Source organism: Nyctibius grandis, chromosome 3 (assembly GCF_013368605.1).
Source record: "Nyctibius grandis isolate bNycGra1 chromosome 3, bNycGra1.pri, whole genome shotgun sequence".
Taxonomy (NCBI): domain Eukaryota; kingdom Metazoa; phylum Chordata; class Aves; order Nyctibiiformes; family Nyctibiidae; genus Nyctibius; species Nyctibius grandis.
The window spans coordinates 84,471,767-84,490,826 of record NC_090660.1 but is presented as its reverse complement, the minus strand read 5'-3'; the positions used below and the strand labels follow the sequence as shown (position 1 = coordinate 84,490,826).

Genomic DNA, 19,060 nt, shown 5'->3' with positions numbered 1-19,060 from the left:
GAGTCTTCTGTATGTGTGTCCCTGAAAATGCCTGTTAACCAAGGATCTCAGCTGACTTGTGGAACATGATTGCAGAAGCCTATATAAATAGACTGTAGGTAACAATCATTGTCTCATTTCTTCCATTCTCTCACAAAACTTCTTCCTGAGAAAAAAGTATACATCTTCCTCCCAAAGGTGCGAGAAATAGACAAGTTGATTATTGCTAAGATGAGAAGCAAGTAGAACATGTTATCCAGATATTGTGCTTTACCAATCTAAAACTGGTCAAACCAAGTAAGTTCTAGAAAGAGCTTTAAATCTGAAATCTGACATATAGATAGATGTGTTCACAAAGTACATATCTAAGCCAACATTTATGTCCATTATTCAGAGAAAAAATAGAAAAGATGGAGTGAGTGCCATCACAGAGCTTGGACTGGAATAATGTCACTATTCACTCCTCTCAGAACAAAATTTCCAGATCACTTTATTTTAAGGCTGGTGAGTTCTTCATGGCAGAAGAGCATGGTGTTTGAGTGAAGACAGCATTTACTTAAAGATTTTTAAATAAAATCTCCAAAACTTCTTCTCAGGGTATCATCAGTAACATCCAGTGTCCTGTAAGATATAAAGTCGAATCTCTGGTGTGTGCTGGAGAAACAGGTCAGTGTGTAAATACCCTCCCTTTGGAACAGCCACTGCTTCTTCTGTAGGTGCTCAAAGGCAGGCTCCAGGCACACCCTCCATCTCCATTGCGCTCTTTCGCTCACTTTGGAGGCTTTTTTACTAGTGTGAAACAGGGTCTCTTGTGACTGTTTTTTCACTCCTGCTTTTGTACTTGTGGAGCAATATGTCCACTCTCTGAAGAAGCTGAAGAAAGGAGTAAGCCAATTTACTCATCTGTGATTGCTAGTGAGTAATTGCAACCTTGCTTCCCTTATATGCTTATATATCCTTATAATCAATATCCTGTTATATCAGTGACATTTTTAAGATGCATGCAGGGTAGACCTTGTGAGCCATCATGGATTGAAATATTCTATCTCTGTAGAAATCCACAAATCTAATTTATTTTCAATAATCTATGCTCTATTTGACTTGTTTCAATCCTTGTCTTTCGCGACAGCAAACATCAAATTTGAAACAGTTGATTTGAATTATAAAACCGGTTTAAATCTTTATTACTTTTTTTTATTAGTATTAGATTTTTCCTCCCTTTGTGTATACAAATGCAACATTTATTTATGAACCTTTGAAATGTCTTTATAGCTTATTTTTTTTACTATGAGAAATGTAGTTATTCTTAACTTGTGCTAATAAAATCTATTCATATATTTATACCTTTTTGACATTACTCTCCTGAGAATACTTGAGGAGCTTGTGAGATCGTACATGATGTGTTAGATGTCGATAGAAAATCAAGCTGCATCAAGTTCAAGACTATTGGATCAGGTGTCTTCTTTCATCCTGAAAATTTATTGGTTTTGATCTTTTAAAAAAAATTTATCATTTTAACTTTTATTTCCTTTTTTTTTTGTTTTGTTTTGGCTTGGTTTTTTGCATTAATATTTATTTATAGAAGGAAAAACAATTGCAAAAATTCAGTAGCATGCTTGTAGTGCAAAGTGATGCTTGCTCATTTTGTGTAGCTTAAGATAGTTGGCCTGCCTCCTTGTGCCTCATAATGCTCATAAAGTACATAGCAATCTGGTGGATGGCTGCTTATAAAAAGCAGATGTTTACATTCTTGTTATTCACTGCTGGTGTCCATGCTGAATGATAATAAGAAGATGGCACCAGAATGATACTTTTTTCTTTTTTTTTTTTTAATGGGGAAATATGAATAGTAAAATTTATACCTGTGGGAATTTATACGGTGCTAAAAATGTTATTGTCAAGCCATCTGCACTGTTGAATGTTATGGTAAACCAAATGTAGCAATAGAAAGGCTGCTGTAAAACTCATACTACCAGTGCCACAATCATAACTTTCAACTGTGCTTATCCCACTGCTTGACAGTTTTATTTTGAAAAAAGAGATTTACTATAGTGTCAGATCATGGAGCAGAGAAATGACAGAAACTTAATGTGGGAAATAGAGAATGAGAAAAAAGGAAGCATGAATAGTAATTTGGGGGTACTAGGAGGAAGACACTTGATCCTGGCTTGAAAGACCAAAATTAAAAGCAAGCGTGTCTGGAGAAAAAAAAAAAAACCTTTACAATTAGATATTAAAATTTTAACTGGTTTCAATAGAATATAACTCCTAAAAGTTTTGAGAATTTGTCTCATCACTGTAACACTTACAGTGATTATATGCTATATCCCACACAGGTCTTGCACTACACACGTATCATAATTGCATATAACATGAAAAAAAACTTGCTTGCTGACGACCCAGGAACACAACTATTCAGCATTCTGGTTCTGTTACCCGAAAACAGTAAACAAGAAAACTCTCTAAACTAAATGATAGTTTAGAAAGCCGACATTGGTTTATTGCAGCGCTGGGTGCCTGGGGGATCTCTCCTCCTAGCATGCACACGGTGGGACAAAAGCACACTCATTATATACATTATAGAAAAATTAATATTCATACAATTCCAAGAAAAGCTCGCCTATTCCAAGAAACCTTATGCGTATACTAATATATTATGTAATCGTCTTTGCGCATGTTTGCTAAATTGGGGAAGGGGTCTTGGGTGGGCTCTGGTGGTCTCTAGTGGTCGTAACCCCCCCATAGTTATGCTGTCCGCTGTATGACCCCGCTTCTGCACAAGCGTGGTAGAGGCCTTTTTGTTGACACATGCAGGTGGCTCCAAGGAGAAGATCCTGTTCTGGTTCTTACTGGATTTATTTCTATTCCTGGTGCCAGAGCTATGAATCAAGTCATTTAAGACACTACAAAGATGTTGTTCACAGTCTTGCTTATCTTTGGCCCTTCTTTGTAATTAATGAGGAATTTAACAGAGATCTTGGATTCTCTAAGACTAAGCGCAAGCAAGAATCAGTGATGACTATAACTCTGTTATCAGTCCCAGAAGCAGACCCTGTCTTCAAAACATGCTGTTAGCTTCAGAGCGTACTGTTATTTTAGCTGAAAGGAAAATTGCTGAAAGAAAAGTTGATTCTGTCTAAAGGTTACACAGAGTAGGCCTTTTAGGGCTTACTTTGAGGCTTACTTTTACTAAACTGTCTGGTATCAACTCTACAAAGGAAGAACTACTGTTACTAAAAACTCCATAATTGTTTGCAGTAGTCAGTAGGTAGTTAAATAGTCTGAAGACTATCTGGAGTGAAATATTCAATATTTTAAGTGAAGCATAGCAATACAGCTACCCTTTATTTCCAGTAATTTTTTTAGAATGTCAAAGATAGATGTTGAGAGACTTCAAATCATTGCAGTCACAGTTCATCCTTCTCAATTGTTTCCCTACAGTGATGATATTTAACAAAGCATTACTGCAAAAAGTAAGACATTTTGACTTTTATATCGCTTGCTTCATTCTCAGCTTGTGACCTTACCATTCTGCTTGTTATTATATTAGATCTTACATTAGGGAATAAAAGCAGAGAGATGAAACATTCTGAAGGTTGGCCAGACTTCATGAAACATGTGGTGCTTTATTCTCTGTGAGAATTACAAACCCACCAACCAGACCTTAAAAAAACAACTTTGTAAAATAAATACAGTGGTGATTTCTGCCAAGGGCATAGATTAGGACTCTGAATAAGCATTAATTATCTATAAGAAGGATCAAACTATAACTATTCTAGTTTTGTCACATATCCTTTATTTCCATTATAATCACAATTAATGAAGTGTATTGACTATTTACTATTACATATTCCACTGTGGAAGTGGAATATGAGCTAAATGAAAGCATACTGACTTAAGCATTCATTTCTAATACATTTTAAGATACATAAATATAAGTTAGAAATAAAAAGAGCTAATTCTCATCACAGGCATCTTTTGCACTGATTTTCAGCTTTAACTCTTCCTTATATTTGGTTCTGAGTTTGAAAGTTTCTCATTTTTTCTGACTTCTCAGAAATCCTCTGGTCAACAGCCATCCACTTTCCTCCACATGAAGGACAGAAGCTGAACAGAACAAAAACCCAAACCAACAAAGCAAACAAACCACCTAAAACCCCCTGAAACAAACAAACAAACAAACAAAAACAAAGTGAGAACTGGCAGCCAGATGGAACATTTGGATTTCTTATGTATAGTTCTTCCCATTAACAGTCAACACAGTTGTAGCAGACTAAACATGTCTTCCAAAGCAAATGTTAACTATAATTCCCTCTAGTCAGAATCAATAGTCTTGCCCACATATGTTAAAGCTATCAATGCCCTACTGTCTCCATAAAATACAGTTATATTTACCTTTCCTCTATTTACCCAGAAAGAATTTTCTTCTTAGTAAGAAATTATGTGAAGAATTTAATTGCTTAAGTCTTCTGTTCCCACATCTACACTTTCCTTCTACTTCAGTATGTCTCAATATGCAACAAATACCTGGCTCAGCAGTGCTGTCACTTATAATGGTGTGTGCTTAACCCCTGTTTATTTTGGTATGACCGGATCTTGTTAATAGGCAAATTTGACTTGTAGGGTATGGCTGATAATGATCTATTCCTAACAATTGCTGTTACTTTTATTCCTTGTGAGTCACAAAGAAAGATAATGGCATTACATACATCACAGCATATGCCTCTCAATGCTGTGCAACAGCTGTCATTTTGAATGATCTTCTGAAACAGAAATGAGCTGGCTCAGTATCATTCACTGGATGCCATCTGTTGTTCACACCACAAGTACCAACTAGTAAGGTCCAAAACACATGACTTCTTTTATCGTTGCATTTGAAACTCCCTTTACCATTTGAAGCCTTCTGTGTCTGGTCATGTGAACTGGCAAAAGGATAAACCACATGGGAGGAAGGACAGTGAATGACTGAAGATGCTTACCCCTGTCATGATCAAACCCTGTAAGTAAATTTTGTAAGGAATCTCAGTAAAGGTAAATGTCAGGTTAGCACAGACCTTAATCCCAGGTCAACACAGACCTCAACTTTCCATGACTGCTCTTCATAGATCTCTGTGTCTCTTTTATTTTTAGTACTTCAAATGGCTCTGTACATACTGATTCTTTGAACCCTTTCTTCCTTCAGCTGACAGGGGGGGGAGAAGATGGATCTGTTGAGCAAACTGTAGTGTCTGTGCTTGGAAGTGTGTGACAAGCAGCTGTAAAGAAGCTGATGAAAAATTTACTCTGGAAACCCAGCATAGGAAGGACTGAAACTGTATCCCCTCTCCTAATTAAAACCATGACAAAATGAAAGCATGCTTCGCATCACTACAGTACAATCAGGGAGATTAAAACCCCTTCCATTTAAACAAACATTTAATACCACTGAGGGATAGCTAAAATATAAAACCAACTGTAAAACGTCTCTCTGGATTTTCCATCTTGGTGACTCTGGCTTAGAACTGATCCTAGATCTTTGGGGTAACATTACATTTCCTTATAAAATATTTATACAGCGCAGTGCCTTAACCTCCTGTCTGTGTAACAGCCTGCCTAGCCTTACAGGTAAGTACAATGACTAATATAAACAGCCATGATTTTATCTCTTAGGATCTCTTTTCAAATGTATGTTGCAAAATATATTTTCCAGCTTTTCCCCTTATATTTTAAATATCATCATCATCATAAATAGCAATGGATAGACCAAAGTAAAGTATCCAGTAGACCAATCCAATCCATGGATTTTCTCTAGACCTTTCTGTGATGTGACTCAGAAGGGTCCACATGACATCAAAAAGTATCTTTTCCTTCAGTGTTATTATTACTAAAAATAGCAATGCTTTTTGGAAACACAGATGAAGGTAGTGCTTTGAAGAGCAAATAAACACATGGTTCCTACACAATGGAGCCTATAGTCTAGCTTAGAAAGAGTGTCCCTGTGGCCTAGATGATGTAATGCAAAGAGAAGACAGGCCTCAAAGCAAGCTCTTCAGATAAGTACTAAAATGCAAATTATGCTCCTTTTTCCCTATTTCTAGGGGGCATATGAGGATCTTTATTCCCTTTTTACAGCCAAAGCTGTCTGTGTTTGAAAGAGAAGTCACTACTGAAAAGACACAGGTAGGAGTGTATTTTGAAGAATTAGAAGCAAGCAAAAAAGTAAAAAGGAGAAGATAGTTGCAAGAATAGGACAGGAGGCACAGTATGTTGAGAAGACCCTAGTAAAGAGTCTGGAGGACAACATAATTATTAGGGGAAGTGTTAGACTAGAGGCTTAATATGAGATGATGAACCAGGTGAGATAATCATCTAAGTGTTCAGTGAGGAAGAACAGCTTGGCTAGGAAGCTAGAGTAAATTGAAGGTGGGAAACTGGAGTTGTGGGCTGGTGAGGTAAGCTATCCAGTTACAAGAGAGAGCACAGGAAGCATCCTCTCCAAAAACAGGGACAAGGGGGCTATACTAGAAAACACTGATGCAACTGCTACTTCCGTAGACATGCATACCCCTATATAGACAACATATTTAGATAGTAACTGCAACAGTAGGGGTTCAACCACTGAGCATTGCTGTCCAGGAGGCACTAGGCTGTTATTCGTATTTAAGACAGTTTAGGTAACCTGAGGTTTGTGTAGACACTGTGCTAACACCAGCTAGAATCACACAACTACCTTGTATTATCAGCCTGTAATAGGTCAATTGTGTGGTTTTGAATGATTTGTCTCCCACAACCAAAGGTTAAATCTTACTGCCACTGTTACTAAAGGCAACCCCCCATTAATTTCAGAAACACAAGGTTTTCACATGTGGGACTTCAGAACCTCAATTTGCTGTCTTTAGGCCACACTAAAGAAAATATGGTTAAAAAAATATTTTAAATTCTATGGTCTTTTCAGAAATAATCTGTACATCCTTCATAAGTAATTTAACTTCTTGAGGAGAAAGAGAGTACAGAATAATAGAAGTATATGGTGTCTGTGAAGATAGGAATTTCTATTTTTTGTTTATTTATATGTTTTCTTACCTCATTTTAGCTTAAAATTCACTCTTCTTTCCTCATGAAACATAGATCTGTTGTGTAGTATTGCTGTAAATGTATTACATTATCAACCACAGAGCCTCTTGAGATGACTTCATTTTCATTCTGGGCTTGATTCCTATATAGTTGGTATCAAAATATTCTGTGGGCTTATTGAATGAAAAGTGCTTTATAAATGCAAAGTATCTGTAAGGCATATTTAATTTTGCATTATCTGCAGCGATAGAATATTTTTCATTTCATTGTATTTGGCAGAACCACTATAGCATCTTGGGAGTCTTTCTTATTTCTTAAGAGTGTATTAATTTTAATGCTGACAGTATTGAAGACTAACACACATATATGTATGGTGTATATATGCTTTTGTACAGGTAACAAGTTCTGGGTTTTCAAGGACACTACTCTCCAGCCAGGTTATCCTCATGATTTGATAACACTTGGAAGTGGAATTCCTTCCCATGGTATTGATTCAGCAATTTGGTGGGAAGACGTTGGGAAAACATACTTCTTCAAAGGAGATAGGTTGGTATAGGAATTCTGCAAGGAAGAAATTTGGTGGATATCAGCTAAGTGTGTTAATCTTTTCCTCTACTTCTCAAAAGAAGAAGTCAAGCCACTTAAACAGCTCATGTTCTGTGGATGAAATTAACTCCTCCTGCATAGAGGGCCATACTGTTTTCACATTTCATATAACCTAAGTTATATTTGTGTGAATATACTGAAATAAGTATATGTATATGCAGAGGAAAAGTTATGATTTAGAAGTCAACAGGCAAGTCACAGTTGTGGCAAATTTAAACTTAAATATTCAAAGTAATATAGTTATGTACAGTCTTACCTGCTCCTTTTTATACACATTTCTAAACCTGGCACAAATACAGGCAAGGCATGATCCAAAGTTTTTTAAAGTCAGTGAAAATGGCTTCTCTGCTACTATTTAAAAATGAGGTAAGAAAGAGGAATGACAGCTAAACCAGGAAGCTAGAGAACAATTTGAGCAGTTCCCTAGGAATTATTTTTAAATAAATCTTACAGTTCCCTTCAGAAGGGACTCTTATGATTAATAAAGAACAGAAAAAAATTGTAAAATATGAGTTATTTTCCAGTCCTGAAAGACACTTGCCCTAGTCTCTTAGTGTCTCTGTGTCTTCATTTCCCTGTCTGTAAAAACAAGGGAAAGAATATTTGTCTGCTTTATAGAGATGTCAAGAGAACTCATTAGTTTTTGAAACCCTGCAAGTTATCTGAATGATGATTTTACAGGTTTTCAGGATGTTACTATGGTTGTTGATTGATGTATCACTGCAAATTCGGAGTGCTCAGAGACAAATCATTCTTTATTAATAATTGTAATGTTTGTATTAGTATTATTAAAAATACGATGACTGCTTTTGTTACTGTGTGATACTTAGGATTCTAAGACACTAATAGTATCCATGGATCACTTAAGAAATTAATTTCATGCGCATCACAGAATATGTTTAGCACACTACAGCTTATCCCTTTTTAGCACTTATGATGAGGAAAGTAGTCGATAACTAAATAAAATTGTTGTAGTGTTTGAAAACTAGGTATCATTTCAAGCAATCAATTTCCACAGCAAAGAAGAAAGCCACCTAAATAATTTGCTTCCCATGGTTGAGTAGATTTTTTTAAAAATGTAAGTTCATTTTCAGATAATAATTTTCTACCTTCACACTCCTGGGAAAGTATGTACAGTAGGAATCTTATGTGACCTGTACTTCCTTTAGGCTTTATTGAGCAGTGTTCTTTTATATTTCCATGCACAGACAGTTACTTATACTAAGGACTTTCCTAAAACACTAGTGGTAATAACAGAAGAAAAAAAGAACTATCAGAGAAAATATCTGTTGATGGAGAAGTTGCTACTTAGACCTAACAAGCACAATGAAACTCAGCAGGATATAAATGCAATACCGTATGTTAGAAGAAGATCAACAATGTGAGCCTTGCAGAGATAATTGAGCTATTACAGGATATTGACCACCAGTGGGAATAAAACCATATACCACTAAGCTTCTCAATGTGTATTGTTTATATCACAATTTTTTCTGGGCCCCTCAGTTCAAGAAGGACAGGGAACTGCTAGAGAGAGTCCAGCGCAGAGCCACAAAGATGATTAAGGGAGTGGAACATCTCCCTTATGAGGAGAGGCTGAGGGAGCTGGGTCTCTTTAGCTTGGAGAAGAGGAGACTGAGGGGTGACCTCATTAATGTTTATAAATATATAAAGGGCAAGTGTCATGAGGATGGAGCCAGGCTCTTCTCAGTGACATCCCTTGACAGGACAAGGGGCAATGGGTGCAAGCTGGAACACAGGAGGTTCCACATAAATCTGAGGAAAAACTTCTTTACGGTGAGGGTGACCGAACACTGGAACAGGCTGCCCAGAGAGGTTGTGGAGTCTCCTTCTCTGGAGACATTCAAAACCCGCCTGGACGCGTTCCTGTGCGATATGGTCTAGGTAATCCTGCTCCGGCAGGGGGATTGGACTAGATGATCTTTCGAGGTCCCTTCCAATCCCTAACATTCTGTGATTCTGTGATTCTGTGTGATTCTTAATGTAAAGTTAGAGTTGAATTCTCCTGCTGGTTTTAGTAGTATGTATACGTCTGCTATAGGGGTAGATCTTTTCCTGAAGGGGGTATAATGTAAATGTAGCTTCTCAGTGGCAGGAGGTAGGAAAGAAAGGGAACCAAAAAGTTACACCAGTGTCAAAATAACAAAGTATGTTCCTCCTTATGTAACTCAAGAATATGTATACTTACTTTGTTTTGATGGTAATCTGTAGTTAAGAAGCTCCAGGGCAGAAGCTAGACAGAGTTAAATGTCCCAGAACAGTGGTATACATAAAAAAGTTAGAGCAATAGAATACAAAGCATCAAATATTGGCTACAAAATTAAAAAAAAAAAACAGTAAGGAGATATAAAATCCAAATAGTAAATGGTATTGTAATACTCATATATCTAAACCAGCTCATGTATGGATCATTTTTATTAATATTTGAAATGATCCATTTAAACACTTCCAAATAATTGTGTGAAAGCTAAAGAGGGGACAAAAGATGACTACAGAAAACATTTTGCCCTGTCTCATTCCTCTCCTACCAGAACTGAGTAGTGTAGGACAAGATGATAGCAGGTTTGCTGCACTTCTTGACACATGGCCTTGTTTATGCCCCTGTCTGGTGTGACTGGTTTTTGTACTTTAGAGTTTAAATGAATATTTTTTTCTTCATAAAGCTTCGTCATCCAACAGTTCAGAATATAATTAAGTAAACAGGATTAGATATAGGAAATAACACATTTTAGCAAATATTTTCCAAATTCCCTTTTTCTAAAGCCACAAAGTGCACTTTCATTTCTTTTCCCTCTGTTACTTTATCAGCTTTTGAGATACAATAATACAAATTACATAGTTTGTAAAGCTCAAATCACTCAAATCATCATTGGAGAGTCTGCTTGGAACACTTGGCATGCCAAGGAGAAACAGGACTAGGCTTTTCTTGACCCTGTAGACATGCTCATTATTCCAGCACAGATTGCTGAGATAGTGTCATGATCAGTCCTTCCCTTACAGAATTTCTCATCAATGCTGAAAAAACAACAGTTTTGGGACTTTTGAGTGTGCACTGGGTGTGTCCTCAAAGACTTGTTTTTTAAAGACAACATATATTTTTGAAAGTCCTGTAGGACTGTCTGTTTCCATCATGCAGCCTACTGGAAAAACACAGAGAGTAGTAAAAGAATGAACTCAAAAAGGTGAAAAGGTTGGAAAAGAAAGAAGGAAAATGAGTGGAAGTATGCAGGAAGAAAATAGGATTGTGGGAAAGAGGGATAGAGGAAAAAGATAGTTCTTATAAAAGACACACAGATAAAAATGGAGATTAAAAATAGAATATTAAGCTCAGGAAAGAGTGAGAATAAAGAAACCGAGAGAAAGAGAGAACAGGCAAATGTGAACAGAGAAAATGCAAACTAGGGATGAAGAAACGCAGAGTCAAAATATGAGCAAGAACTGGTTGCAATAGTATTGAAGTCAGAGCTTTGTTTACTACTCGTACATGTTGTTGCTTTCTCCATGTAAACTCTGAAAGATGTTACATTTCAAAATAAAGACCATTGCTTTGTTGGGTGGTTACTGATGTATATGTGACTAGATTAAGAAATCAGGCTATAAAAATAACTTATGCGTAAGAAAGAAAAAATAAATACAAATGGTTTTTAATGTAATTTGCAAACTCTTAACCCACTTGAAATCTTCCACCTTTTAATTTCATTGAAAGTTTAAAGCCAGAGAAATGCCCCAAAGGGGAAATACAGAGGGGTTTAGACCATTTTGTTTTTAAAAAAGATTAAGATGTGAATTGATTAGAGTGTCTAAGTACCTTCACAGGGACAAAATATCATCCACTTAAGGACTCTAATATATCAGGAAAGATCATAACAAGGATTTCTAAAAGCTGAAGTCAAATGAATTCAAAGTAGAAAAAGGGTCAAGTTTTAGCAGTGACCAGATTATCAAAGAAAGTGATACATTCTCAGGTTCTTGATGTCCTGAAATGGTGAGTGGCTGCCTTTTTATGTAATTTTTCACATGAATAATAATGATTTTGAAAAAAAAAATCTCCAAGAAACCATGCTCTAAATTTGTATGCTCTAAATTAGGGCAGCCAATCAAACTATGAAGTGTCCCACCCAAATATTATATCAGGATACATCAAGATACTAGAGATACAGTATGTTAATTCTTAGAACCAGCTTATAATAAGATATACATAGCAATTTAGCCAGCTGCATAAGGACAAAGAAATTATCAACATTATCTGTAAGTGTAAATAAAATCAAAAGTGTAAATACTTCTTACATGTTCAGGCTGCCTAGAATTTGCCTGCTTAAGCTTTTTAAATTGGAGAAGGGCTGGCTGGCAAAAAAGCACAAAAGCAGGTTGAATTTTGTATTACACTCTATCTATTTAATGATAATGAAAAGAAAAGCTACTGTAATGCATACATATAAGGAGTTAAGATTGCTGGGAGTATTTGAATCTGAATCTACTGTTATTCTCATTACTAAAATGTTATCTAAAACATTGATGTATCTTTTTTGCATGTGTTGCATCTCTTTGTGTCACTGTGCAGAAGTCCTAGGCATCAGAATTGCTACGATTATAAGTGAGGTGCATGCTGGTTTAGTTGTCAAAGTGCAAAAATCTTTTATCTTCTTTCTGCTTACATGAAACAGTTGTCCAGTCAGCAAATAGATTTCTTTATAATTTGGTAATATGTTCAAAGAAAGAAGTCAAGTATTCCCATTTGTGGCAATGAATGTAGCAAATGTTAGAAGGCAAAAAAAAAAAATCTAGTTACTCATCTGCTCTCTTATAAATGCTTTTTTCTTTTTTTTATTTTTTTTATCCTTTAAAAAAAATTTCAGGTACTGGAGGTACAGTGAAGAAATGAGATCCATGGACCCTGGTTATCCCAAACCAATCACAATTTGGAAAGGTATCCCAGAATCTCCTCAGGGAGCCTTTGTCCACAAAGAAAATGGTATGCAAACACAGTCCTGTTTTAATGATTTACTAACACTCTTTATGTAAGATAGAGTAGTAAAGGGGTGATTGAATGTTCAGGCTAAGTAGCGAAGGAATTTTTGATTTATGTACAGAATATTTCCTGCTATAGAACTCGTTGTTGTGAAAATGGATGCTTGCATGTACCATTTAACACAATGGAGAAAAATCTTTCAAATTTAGTATCATAAACCTTAATTTCCATTCTTTTTTTTCCTTGTGTCTTAATTCACTTTATTTTTGTTCTCTACTGGATTATAGTACATCTTAAAACAAACTTTCTAACCACAGTGTATCTCTATTTGAATTGTCAAGATGTTGGCTGTTTAAACATCTTAGAAGGTATTATTTTCATTCTGAAAAGGGAAGCAAAATCTTTGTCTAAGCAGAAATATCCCTAGGAATCAAATTATCCCTAGTAAATCAAAGATATCATAAACCCATGATGCAGAGATGCAGGTCACAGGGATATTAGCATGAAGTGCTATTACCTGTATCAAGATGCTTCATCGCATACAGGAACCTAGAATCTCAGTTGGACACACCTCCAAATGAATGAGAGCAGCCAAAATCTCCTCCATCTGATAAGAATTCAGTGCTACCCAGGGGCTGCTGGCAGGCTGCCAACAGAGCCCTCAGTTTAGATCCCTTTGATGGAAATGAAAATATGCATTTGTTGTCACTTATCATTGCTGGAGAATAGTTGTATGGCATTTATGATTTAGTCTGTCTGACTCTTTGAATGAGGAGGGTGATAAAACAAGACATGAGATTGTGGAGGAGGGGAAGAGAAAAGAGGACATTTTTGGGCTTCTCAGAAAGCCTAAAAGGGCCCTGGACTAGAAAGAGGGACTGAAAATGACACCATAAAGTTCCCAAGAAGACCACTAAGACATACATTTTCCCTGAAATCGAGAAAATAGACATGTCTAAAGAAACAGTTCACATCTCCACTGTTATTTGTATGAGGAGAGAAAGAAACAAAAGCAGATGCAAATAAGAAGTAACACAGCTTAGTTGGAAAGAAGTTGATCACATTTTGGCTGAAACTCTTTTCCTTTCTTTGGGCAGAAGCAGAGTTGACAAGGAGGTTTTACTATATAGCTTTGTAAGAGAACATCTGAAAGCATGTCTTCCAGTTAAACCATTTCATTTTAAAGAATACTTCTTTTTTTCCTTTCTTTTTCTATTGTGTAAACCATGCAAGTGAACAAATGCAATAAGTCTGATCATAAAGGGGTTTCCTTCACTGTCCACTAAAATTTTGCGTAAACTTACAGTAAGAAGCTTGGGAAAGATGAGAAAATACAATTTCCTACTCTAGTCAGCATTCTGACTCAGTGTCCTAGAAGCTTGGTAAGGTACAGGTAACACCTTTGAAACTCTCTCTGCTACTTCCTATAATGTGATTTGATTTCTAACACTGTGGTAGAAACTCTCAGGAGGAGGTGAAGAAGAAATTTCCTTTCTGTTGCTCCGTGCAGTCTGAGATCCCACAAAGTTCTCCAGATAGGAGAAATCTTTCTTTCTGCCTTGAGTACAGCATAGAAAATCTCACCTCCCAGCTAGAAATTCTGCTAAAGTGGATGACAGGGCAATTTTTAGAGAGAAGAAAAAGTAGTCTACTTTATTAGCCCATTGAGCTTTTATGGCCTTGTGCCTACTACCACTCCTACTTTGAGCTTCTGTTTGACACGTTAGTGATTGCTAAGCCCTTCCCTGCTGTTTGGGTCAGGCATTGCACTCACTACTCTCAGCAACTGCTGGGCAAACTCAAGTGGAAGAAGAGGGTGTACAGATCATGGAAGGAGGGGCTGGCCACTTGGGAGGAATATAAGTCTGTTGTCAGAGGATGTAGGGAGGCAACTAGGAAAGCTAAGGCCTCCTTGGAATTAAACCTTGCAAGAGAGGTCAAGGACAACAGAAAGGGCTTCTTCAAATACATTGCAGGTAAAGCCAACACTAGAGGCAATGTAGGCCCACTGATGAATGAGGTGGGGGCCCTGGAGACAGAGGATAAAAAGAAGGCGGAGTTACTGAATGCCTTCTTTGCCTCTGTCTATACTGCTGGAGGCTGTCCTGAGGAGCCCCGGACCCCTGCGGCCCCAGAAGAAGTCAGGATAGAGGAGGAATCTGTCTTGGTAGATGAGGGCTGGGTCAGGGACCAATTAAGCAATCTGGACGTCCATAAATCCATGGGCCCTGATGGGATGCACCTGCGGGTGCTGAGGGAGCTGGCGGAAGTCATTGCTAGGCCACTCTCCATCATCTTTGCTAAGTCGTGGGCAACGGGAGAGGTGCCTGAGGACTGGAGAAAAGCGAATGTCACTCCAGTCTTCAAAAAGGGCAAGAAGGAGGACCTGGGTAACTATAGACCGGTCAGCCTCACCTCCATCCCCAGAAAGGTGATGGAACAACTTGTCCTTGGTGCTGTCTCTAGGCACATCAAGGATAGGGGGATCATTAGGGGCACTCAGCATGGCTTCACCAAGGGGAAGTCATGCTTAACCAACTTGACAGCCTTTTATGAGGATGTTACCAAGTGGATAGATGGTGGTAAAGCTGTGGATGTGGTCTATCTTGATTTCAGTAAAGCGTTTGACACGGTCTCCCACAGCATCCTCGCAGCTAAACTGAGGAAGTGTGGTCTGGATGATCGGGTAGTGAGGTGGATTGTGAACTGGCTGAAGGAAAGAAGCCAGAGAGTGGTGGTCAATGGGACTGAGTCCAGTTGGAGGTCTGTGTCTAGCGGAGCCCCTCAAGGGTCGGTACTGGGACCAGTACTATTCAATATATTCATTAATGACTTGGATGAGGGATTAGAGTGCACTGTCAGCAAGTTCGCTGATGACACAAAACTGGGAGGAGTGGCTGACACAACGGAAGGCTGCGCAGCCATTCAGAGAGACCTGGACAGGCTGGAGAGTTGGGCAGGGAGAAATTTAATGAAATATGACAAGGGCAAGTGTAGAGTCCTGCATCTGGGCAAGAACAACCCCATGTACCAGTACAAGTTGGGGACAGACCTGTTGGAGTCCAGCGTAGGGGAAAGGGACCTGGGGGTCCTAGTGGACAACAGGATGACCATGAGCCAGCAGTGTGCCCTTGTGGCCAAGAAGGCCAATGGCATCCTGGGCTGTATTAGAAGGGGTGTGGTTAGCAGGTCGAGAGAGGTTCTCCTCCCCTTCTACTCTGCCCTGGTGAGGCCGCATCTGGAATATTGTGTCCAGTTCTGGGCCCCTCAGTTCAAGAAGGACAGGGAACTGCTAGAGAGAGTCCAGTGCAGAGCCACGAAGATGATTAAGGGAGTGGAACATCTCCCTTATGAGGAGAGGCTGAGGGAGCTGGGTCTCTTTAGCTTAGAGAAGAGGAGACTGAGGGGTGACCTCATTAATGTTTATAAATATGGAAAGGGCAAGTGTCATGAGGATGGAGCCAGGCTCTTCTCAGTGACATCCCTTGACAGGACAAGGGGCAATGGGTGCAAGCTGGAACACAGGAGGTTCCACATAAATCTGAGGAAAAACTTCTTTACGGTGAGGGTGACCGAACACTGGAACAGGCTGCCCAGAGAGGTTGTGGAGTCTCCTTCTCTGGAGACATTCAAAACCCGCCTGGACGCGTTCCTGTGTGATATGGTCTAGGCAATCCTGCTCCGGCAGGGGGATTGGACTAGATGATCTTTCGAGGTCCCTTCCAATCCCTAACATTCTGTGATTCTGTGAACTAGCACCTGGAAAATTGTAAGCAGCTCCCAAAGCAGGCTCAACAAGTCAAGCAGATTAGATGAAATAACTTTCAACAGTTGTGTGAAGTCACTTGTTCTGCCATGAGAAGCAGTAAAACTACTCAGTCTGTTATAACTGCCCTTTTCTGCTGGTAACTTCCGTTCTTCAGCTGTTACTGACTGTTATCCTGGTTCCTGCCTCAGCAAAATGACAGAAAAGTTTAAACTACCTTCAGGGTTTTCTGGTGGAAAATATGCTATGATTGAAGAATTTTTACTGGATCTATAGGGGCTCGTCATTCCTTTGCTGCTTTGATTTTAACAGTTTTAATTTGATATTTCAATGTGTGATAACAATTAATACTAACTAATGAAGTATTCTGACTTATATGTGCCCCTGATATATACGTATATGTATTCTATATATATATGTAAGAATATAGATTTAAAGATGTCATATCTGTATATGGTCTCTATATATGTATTAGAATATTGATAGAGTTAATATATCAAATTTCCAGACTTGAAATATTTTTCCAGGGCCAGTATGTACAGTGCTATCTTACATACAAATTCTTATAAGAAATACAAAGGTAGGGTAACCTGTGTCTCAAAATACCAAAATATTGCATTTGATAATATCTTTTATTTAAACTACAGATTGCTTTAAGGAACTTCATATATGCTAAAATTTTAAAACTTCATTGTATTTAAAGAATTACAGTCCTCTTTTTTGTTTTGTTCCAATCAGAATAGAAGGCATTTTGTGAACAAGCCGCCTAACTACTGTTTTGATATAGCTCAGTGCTTTTCTTTTCAATTTTCTTTTTAGCTAGTGTTATACCTTTCTATAGATACACTAACACATTCTCAGATAATAAAACTGCAAGGGGTTAAGGAAAGGAAAATAGTACCTTTTGAGTTGCTAGGAAGGCCATTAAAATTATGTAAATAGCTAATGTAGAATAATGGTCAAATATTCTAAATATTCTGAAAAGTGGCAGTAGATGATGAAGATTTTTTTACATAGTTTAAGATGGAAAATATACTATCAAGTCATTTTTTTTTATAATCAAAAGAAACTAACTGCTGTTTGAATAGGTGATTACTAATATTATCTCTAGATAGCCAGTTACCGATCTTTTCAGGAAGCCTTGTTAAAATGACAAATAGTGCCCAATCTGTCTTAGTGTTCTTAGTGGCCTTTAGTACTGCAGGAAATAAGCAGAGGTCTATAAAGTAAATATAAGGAAAAATCCAGCTGTTTGCATTCAGTTCATAAACAGTAGGAGGAAGTTCACCCGTCCTGAAGGTTTGTTTCTTGCCAGATCAATGCCGTTTTTCAGCTGGGATAACAAAGTAATGTAGATTTTTGGCAGGGAGTCAAGGTTTTTTTTTCCATTTAGGCATGTTTAGTAATAACATTGGATTGCACCTGAATGATCAAATACCAGGTCTTTGCAGAAAACTTAAAGCTGGTTACACCTGTTTTCTTTTGGCAAAGCTGCTGCTATTTCATCCAGTTTCCTTCTTCTGAAGTACAGCAGTAGGTTATGTGACATTAAAGAGGGTCAGTTCTCATTTCTGGCTAGCACAGCATTGCAATTTGTTTCAGTAGGCTTCTCATCTTGAAGAGGTTGTGATGCTTCAAAGTCCTGGCCGTGAGGATTCCAACTCTGGTTGGGTTTTCAGTGAATGAAGAAATCAGCTGGACCCCGGTCTGTCAAAGATCATGTTCTCTGGAATTATTTTTTTTTTTTTTTTATTGTAGTAAAGGAAGATAATAAAATCCCAGTTTATTCAATCAAAAAAACACCCCAATATTAGATTTTGTAGAGACAGTAAAGAAATGAAATTTGTAAAGAAGATTTGAAAGACCTATAACTGAAGTCTATTCCTTACAGCTTTTCAATTTTTTTATTACAAAATAATTTGATACCAGTAGTTTCAGTCATGGTGTGTTGATGACATGATTTGATCCAGTTTGACCATGAATAATTGAAATTTTCTTCCTCAGGCTTCACATATTTCTACAAAGGAAAAGAGTACTGGAAATTCAATAACCAGATGCTCAGGGTGGAACCTGGCTATCCCAGATCCATCCTCAAGGATTTTATGGGTTGTGATGGACCAACAGATCGAGATAAAGACCGACACAGCCCTCAAGATGACGTTGACATTGTCATCAAACTGGACAACACAGCCAGCACTGTGAAAGCCATAGCCATCGTCATTCCCTGCATCCTGGCCTTGTGCCTCCTGGTCTTGGTTTACACTGTGTTCCAGTTCAAAAGGAAAGGAACACCCCGCCACATACTGTACTGCAAACGCTCTATGCAAGAGTGGGTGTGATGTAGGGTTTTGGTTTTTTTTTCTTTCCTTCCCAGGAGTTTGTGGTAACTTAAGATTCAACACAACAGTTGTTATGCAGTTTCCTAGCTATGAGCGGGCATCTCTCAGTCTGAAACAAAGCTGATCTTTAAAACCCAGGGGGTTGCCTGTCCTGCGCGTGAGTGGCGATTGGCTCAGCTGGGAAGCTTCCACAATACACGGTATCTGCTGTTTTTTCAGTTCTTTGTCTTTCTTTGTCATTCGATTCTGGGCCTTTCCTCTGCACGCTCAATGCCCGATAAACTATCAGGATTAACTATTCAAGAGGAAAAAAGAAATCTCCAATGTTTC

At 37.9% G+C, this 19,060-nt stretch overlaps 1 protein-coding gene across 1 annotated transcript in view; it reads left to right on the top strand.

Moving 5' to 3' along the window:
- The window catches only part of MMP16 (matrix metallopeptidase 16), a 204,158-nt gene extending 185,428 nt beyond the window's left edge, over positions 1 to 18,730 (top strand). Inside the window, exons 8-10 of the mRNA XM_068396545.1 lie at positions 7,428 to 7,578; positions 12,513 to 12,628; positions 18,396 to 18,730. Coding sequence (XP_068252646.1) covers positions 7,428 to 7,578; positions 12,513 to 12,628; positions 18,396 to 18,730 — 602 coding nt within the window. The remainder of the gene's footprint in view (positions 1 to 7,427; positions 7,579 to 12,512; positions 12,629 to 18,395) is intronic.
- Positions 18,731 to 19,060: the final 330 nt, after the last annotated feature.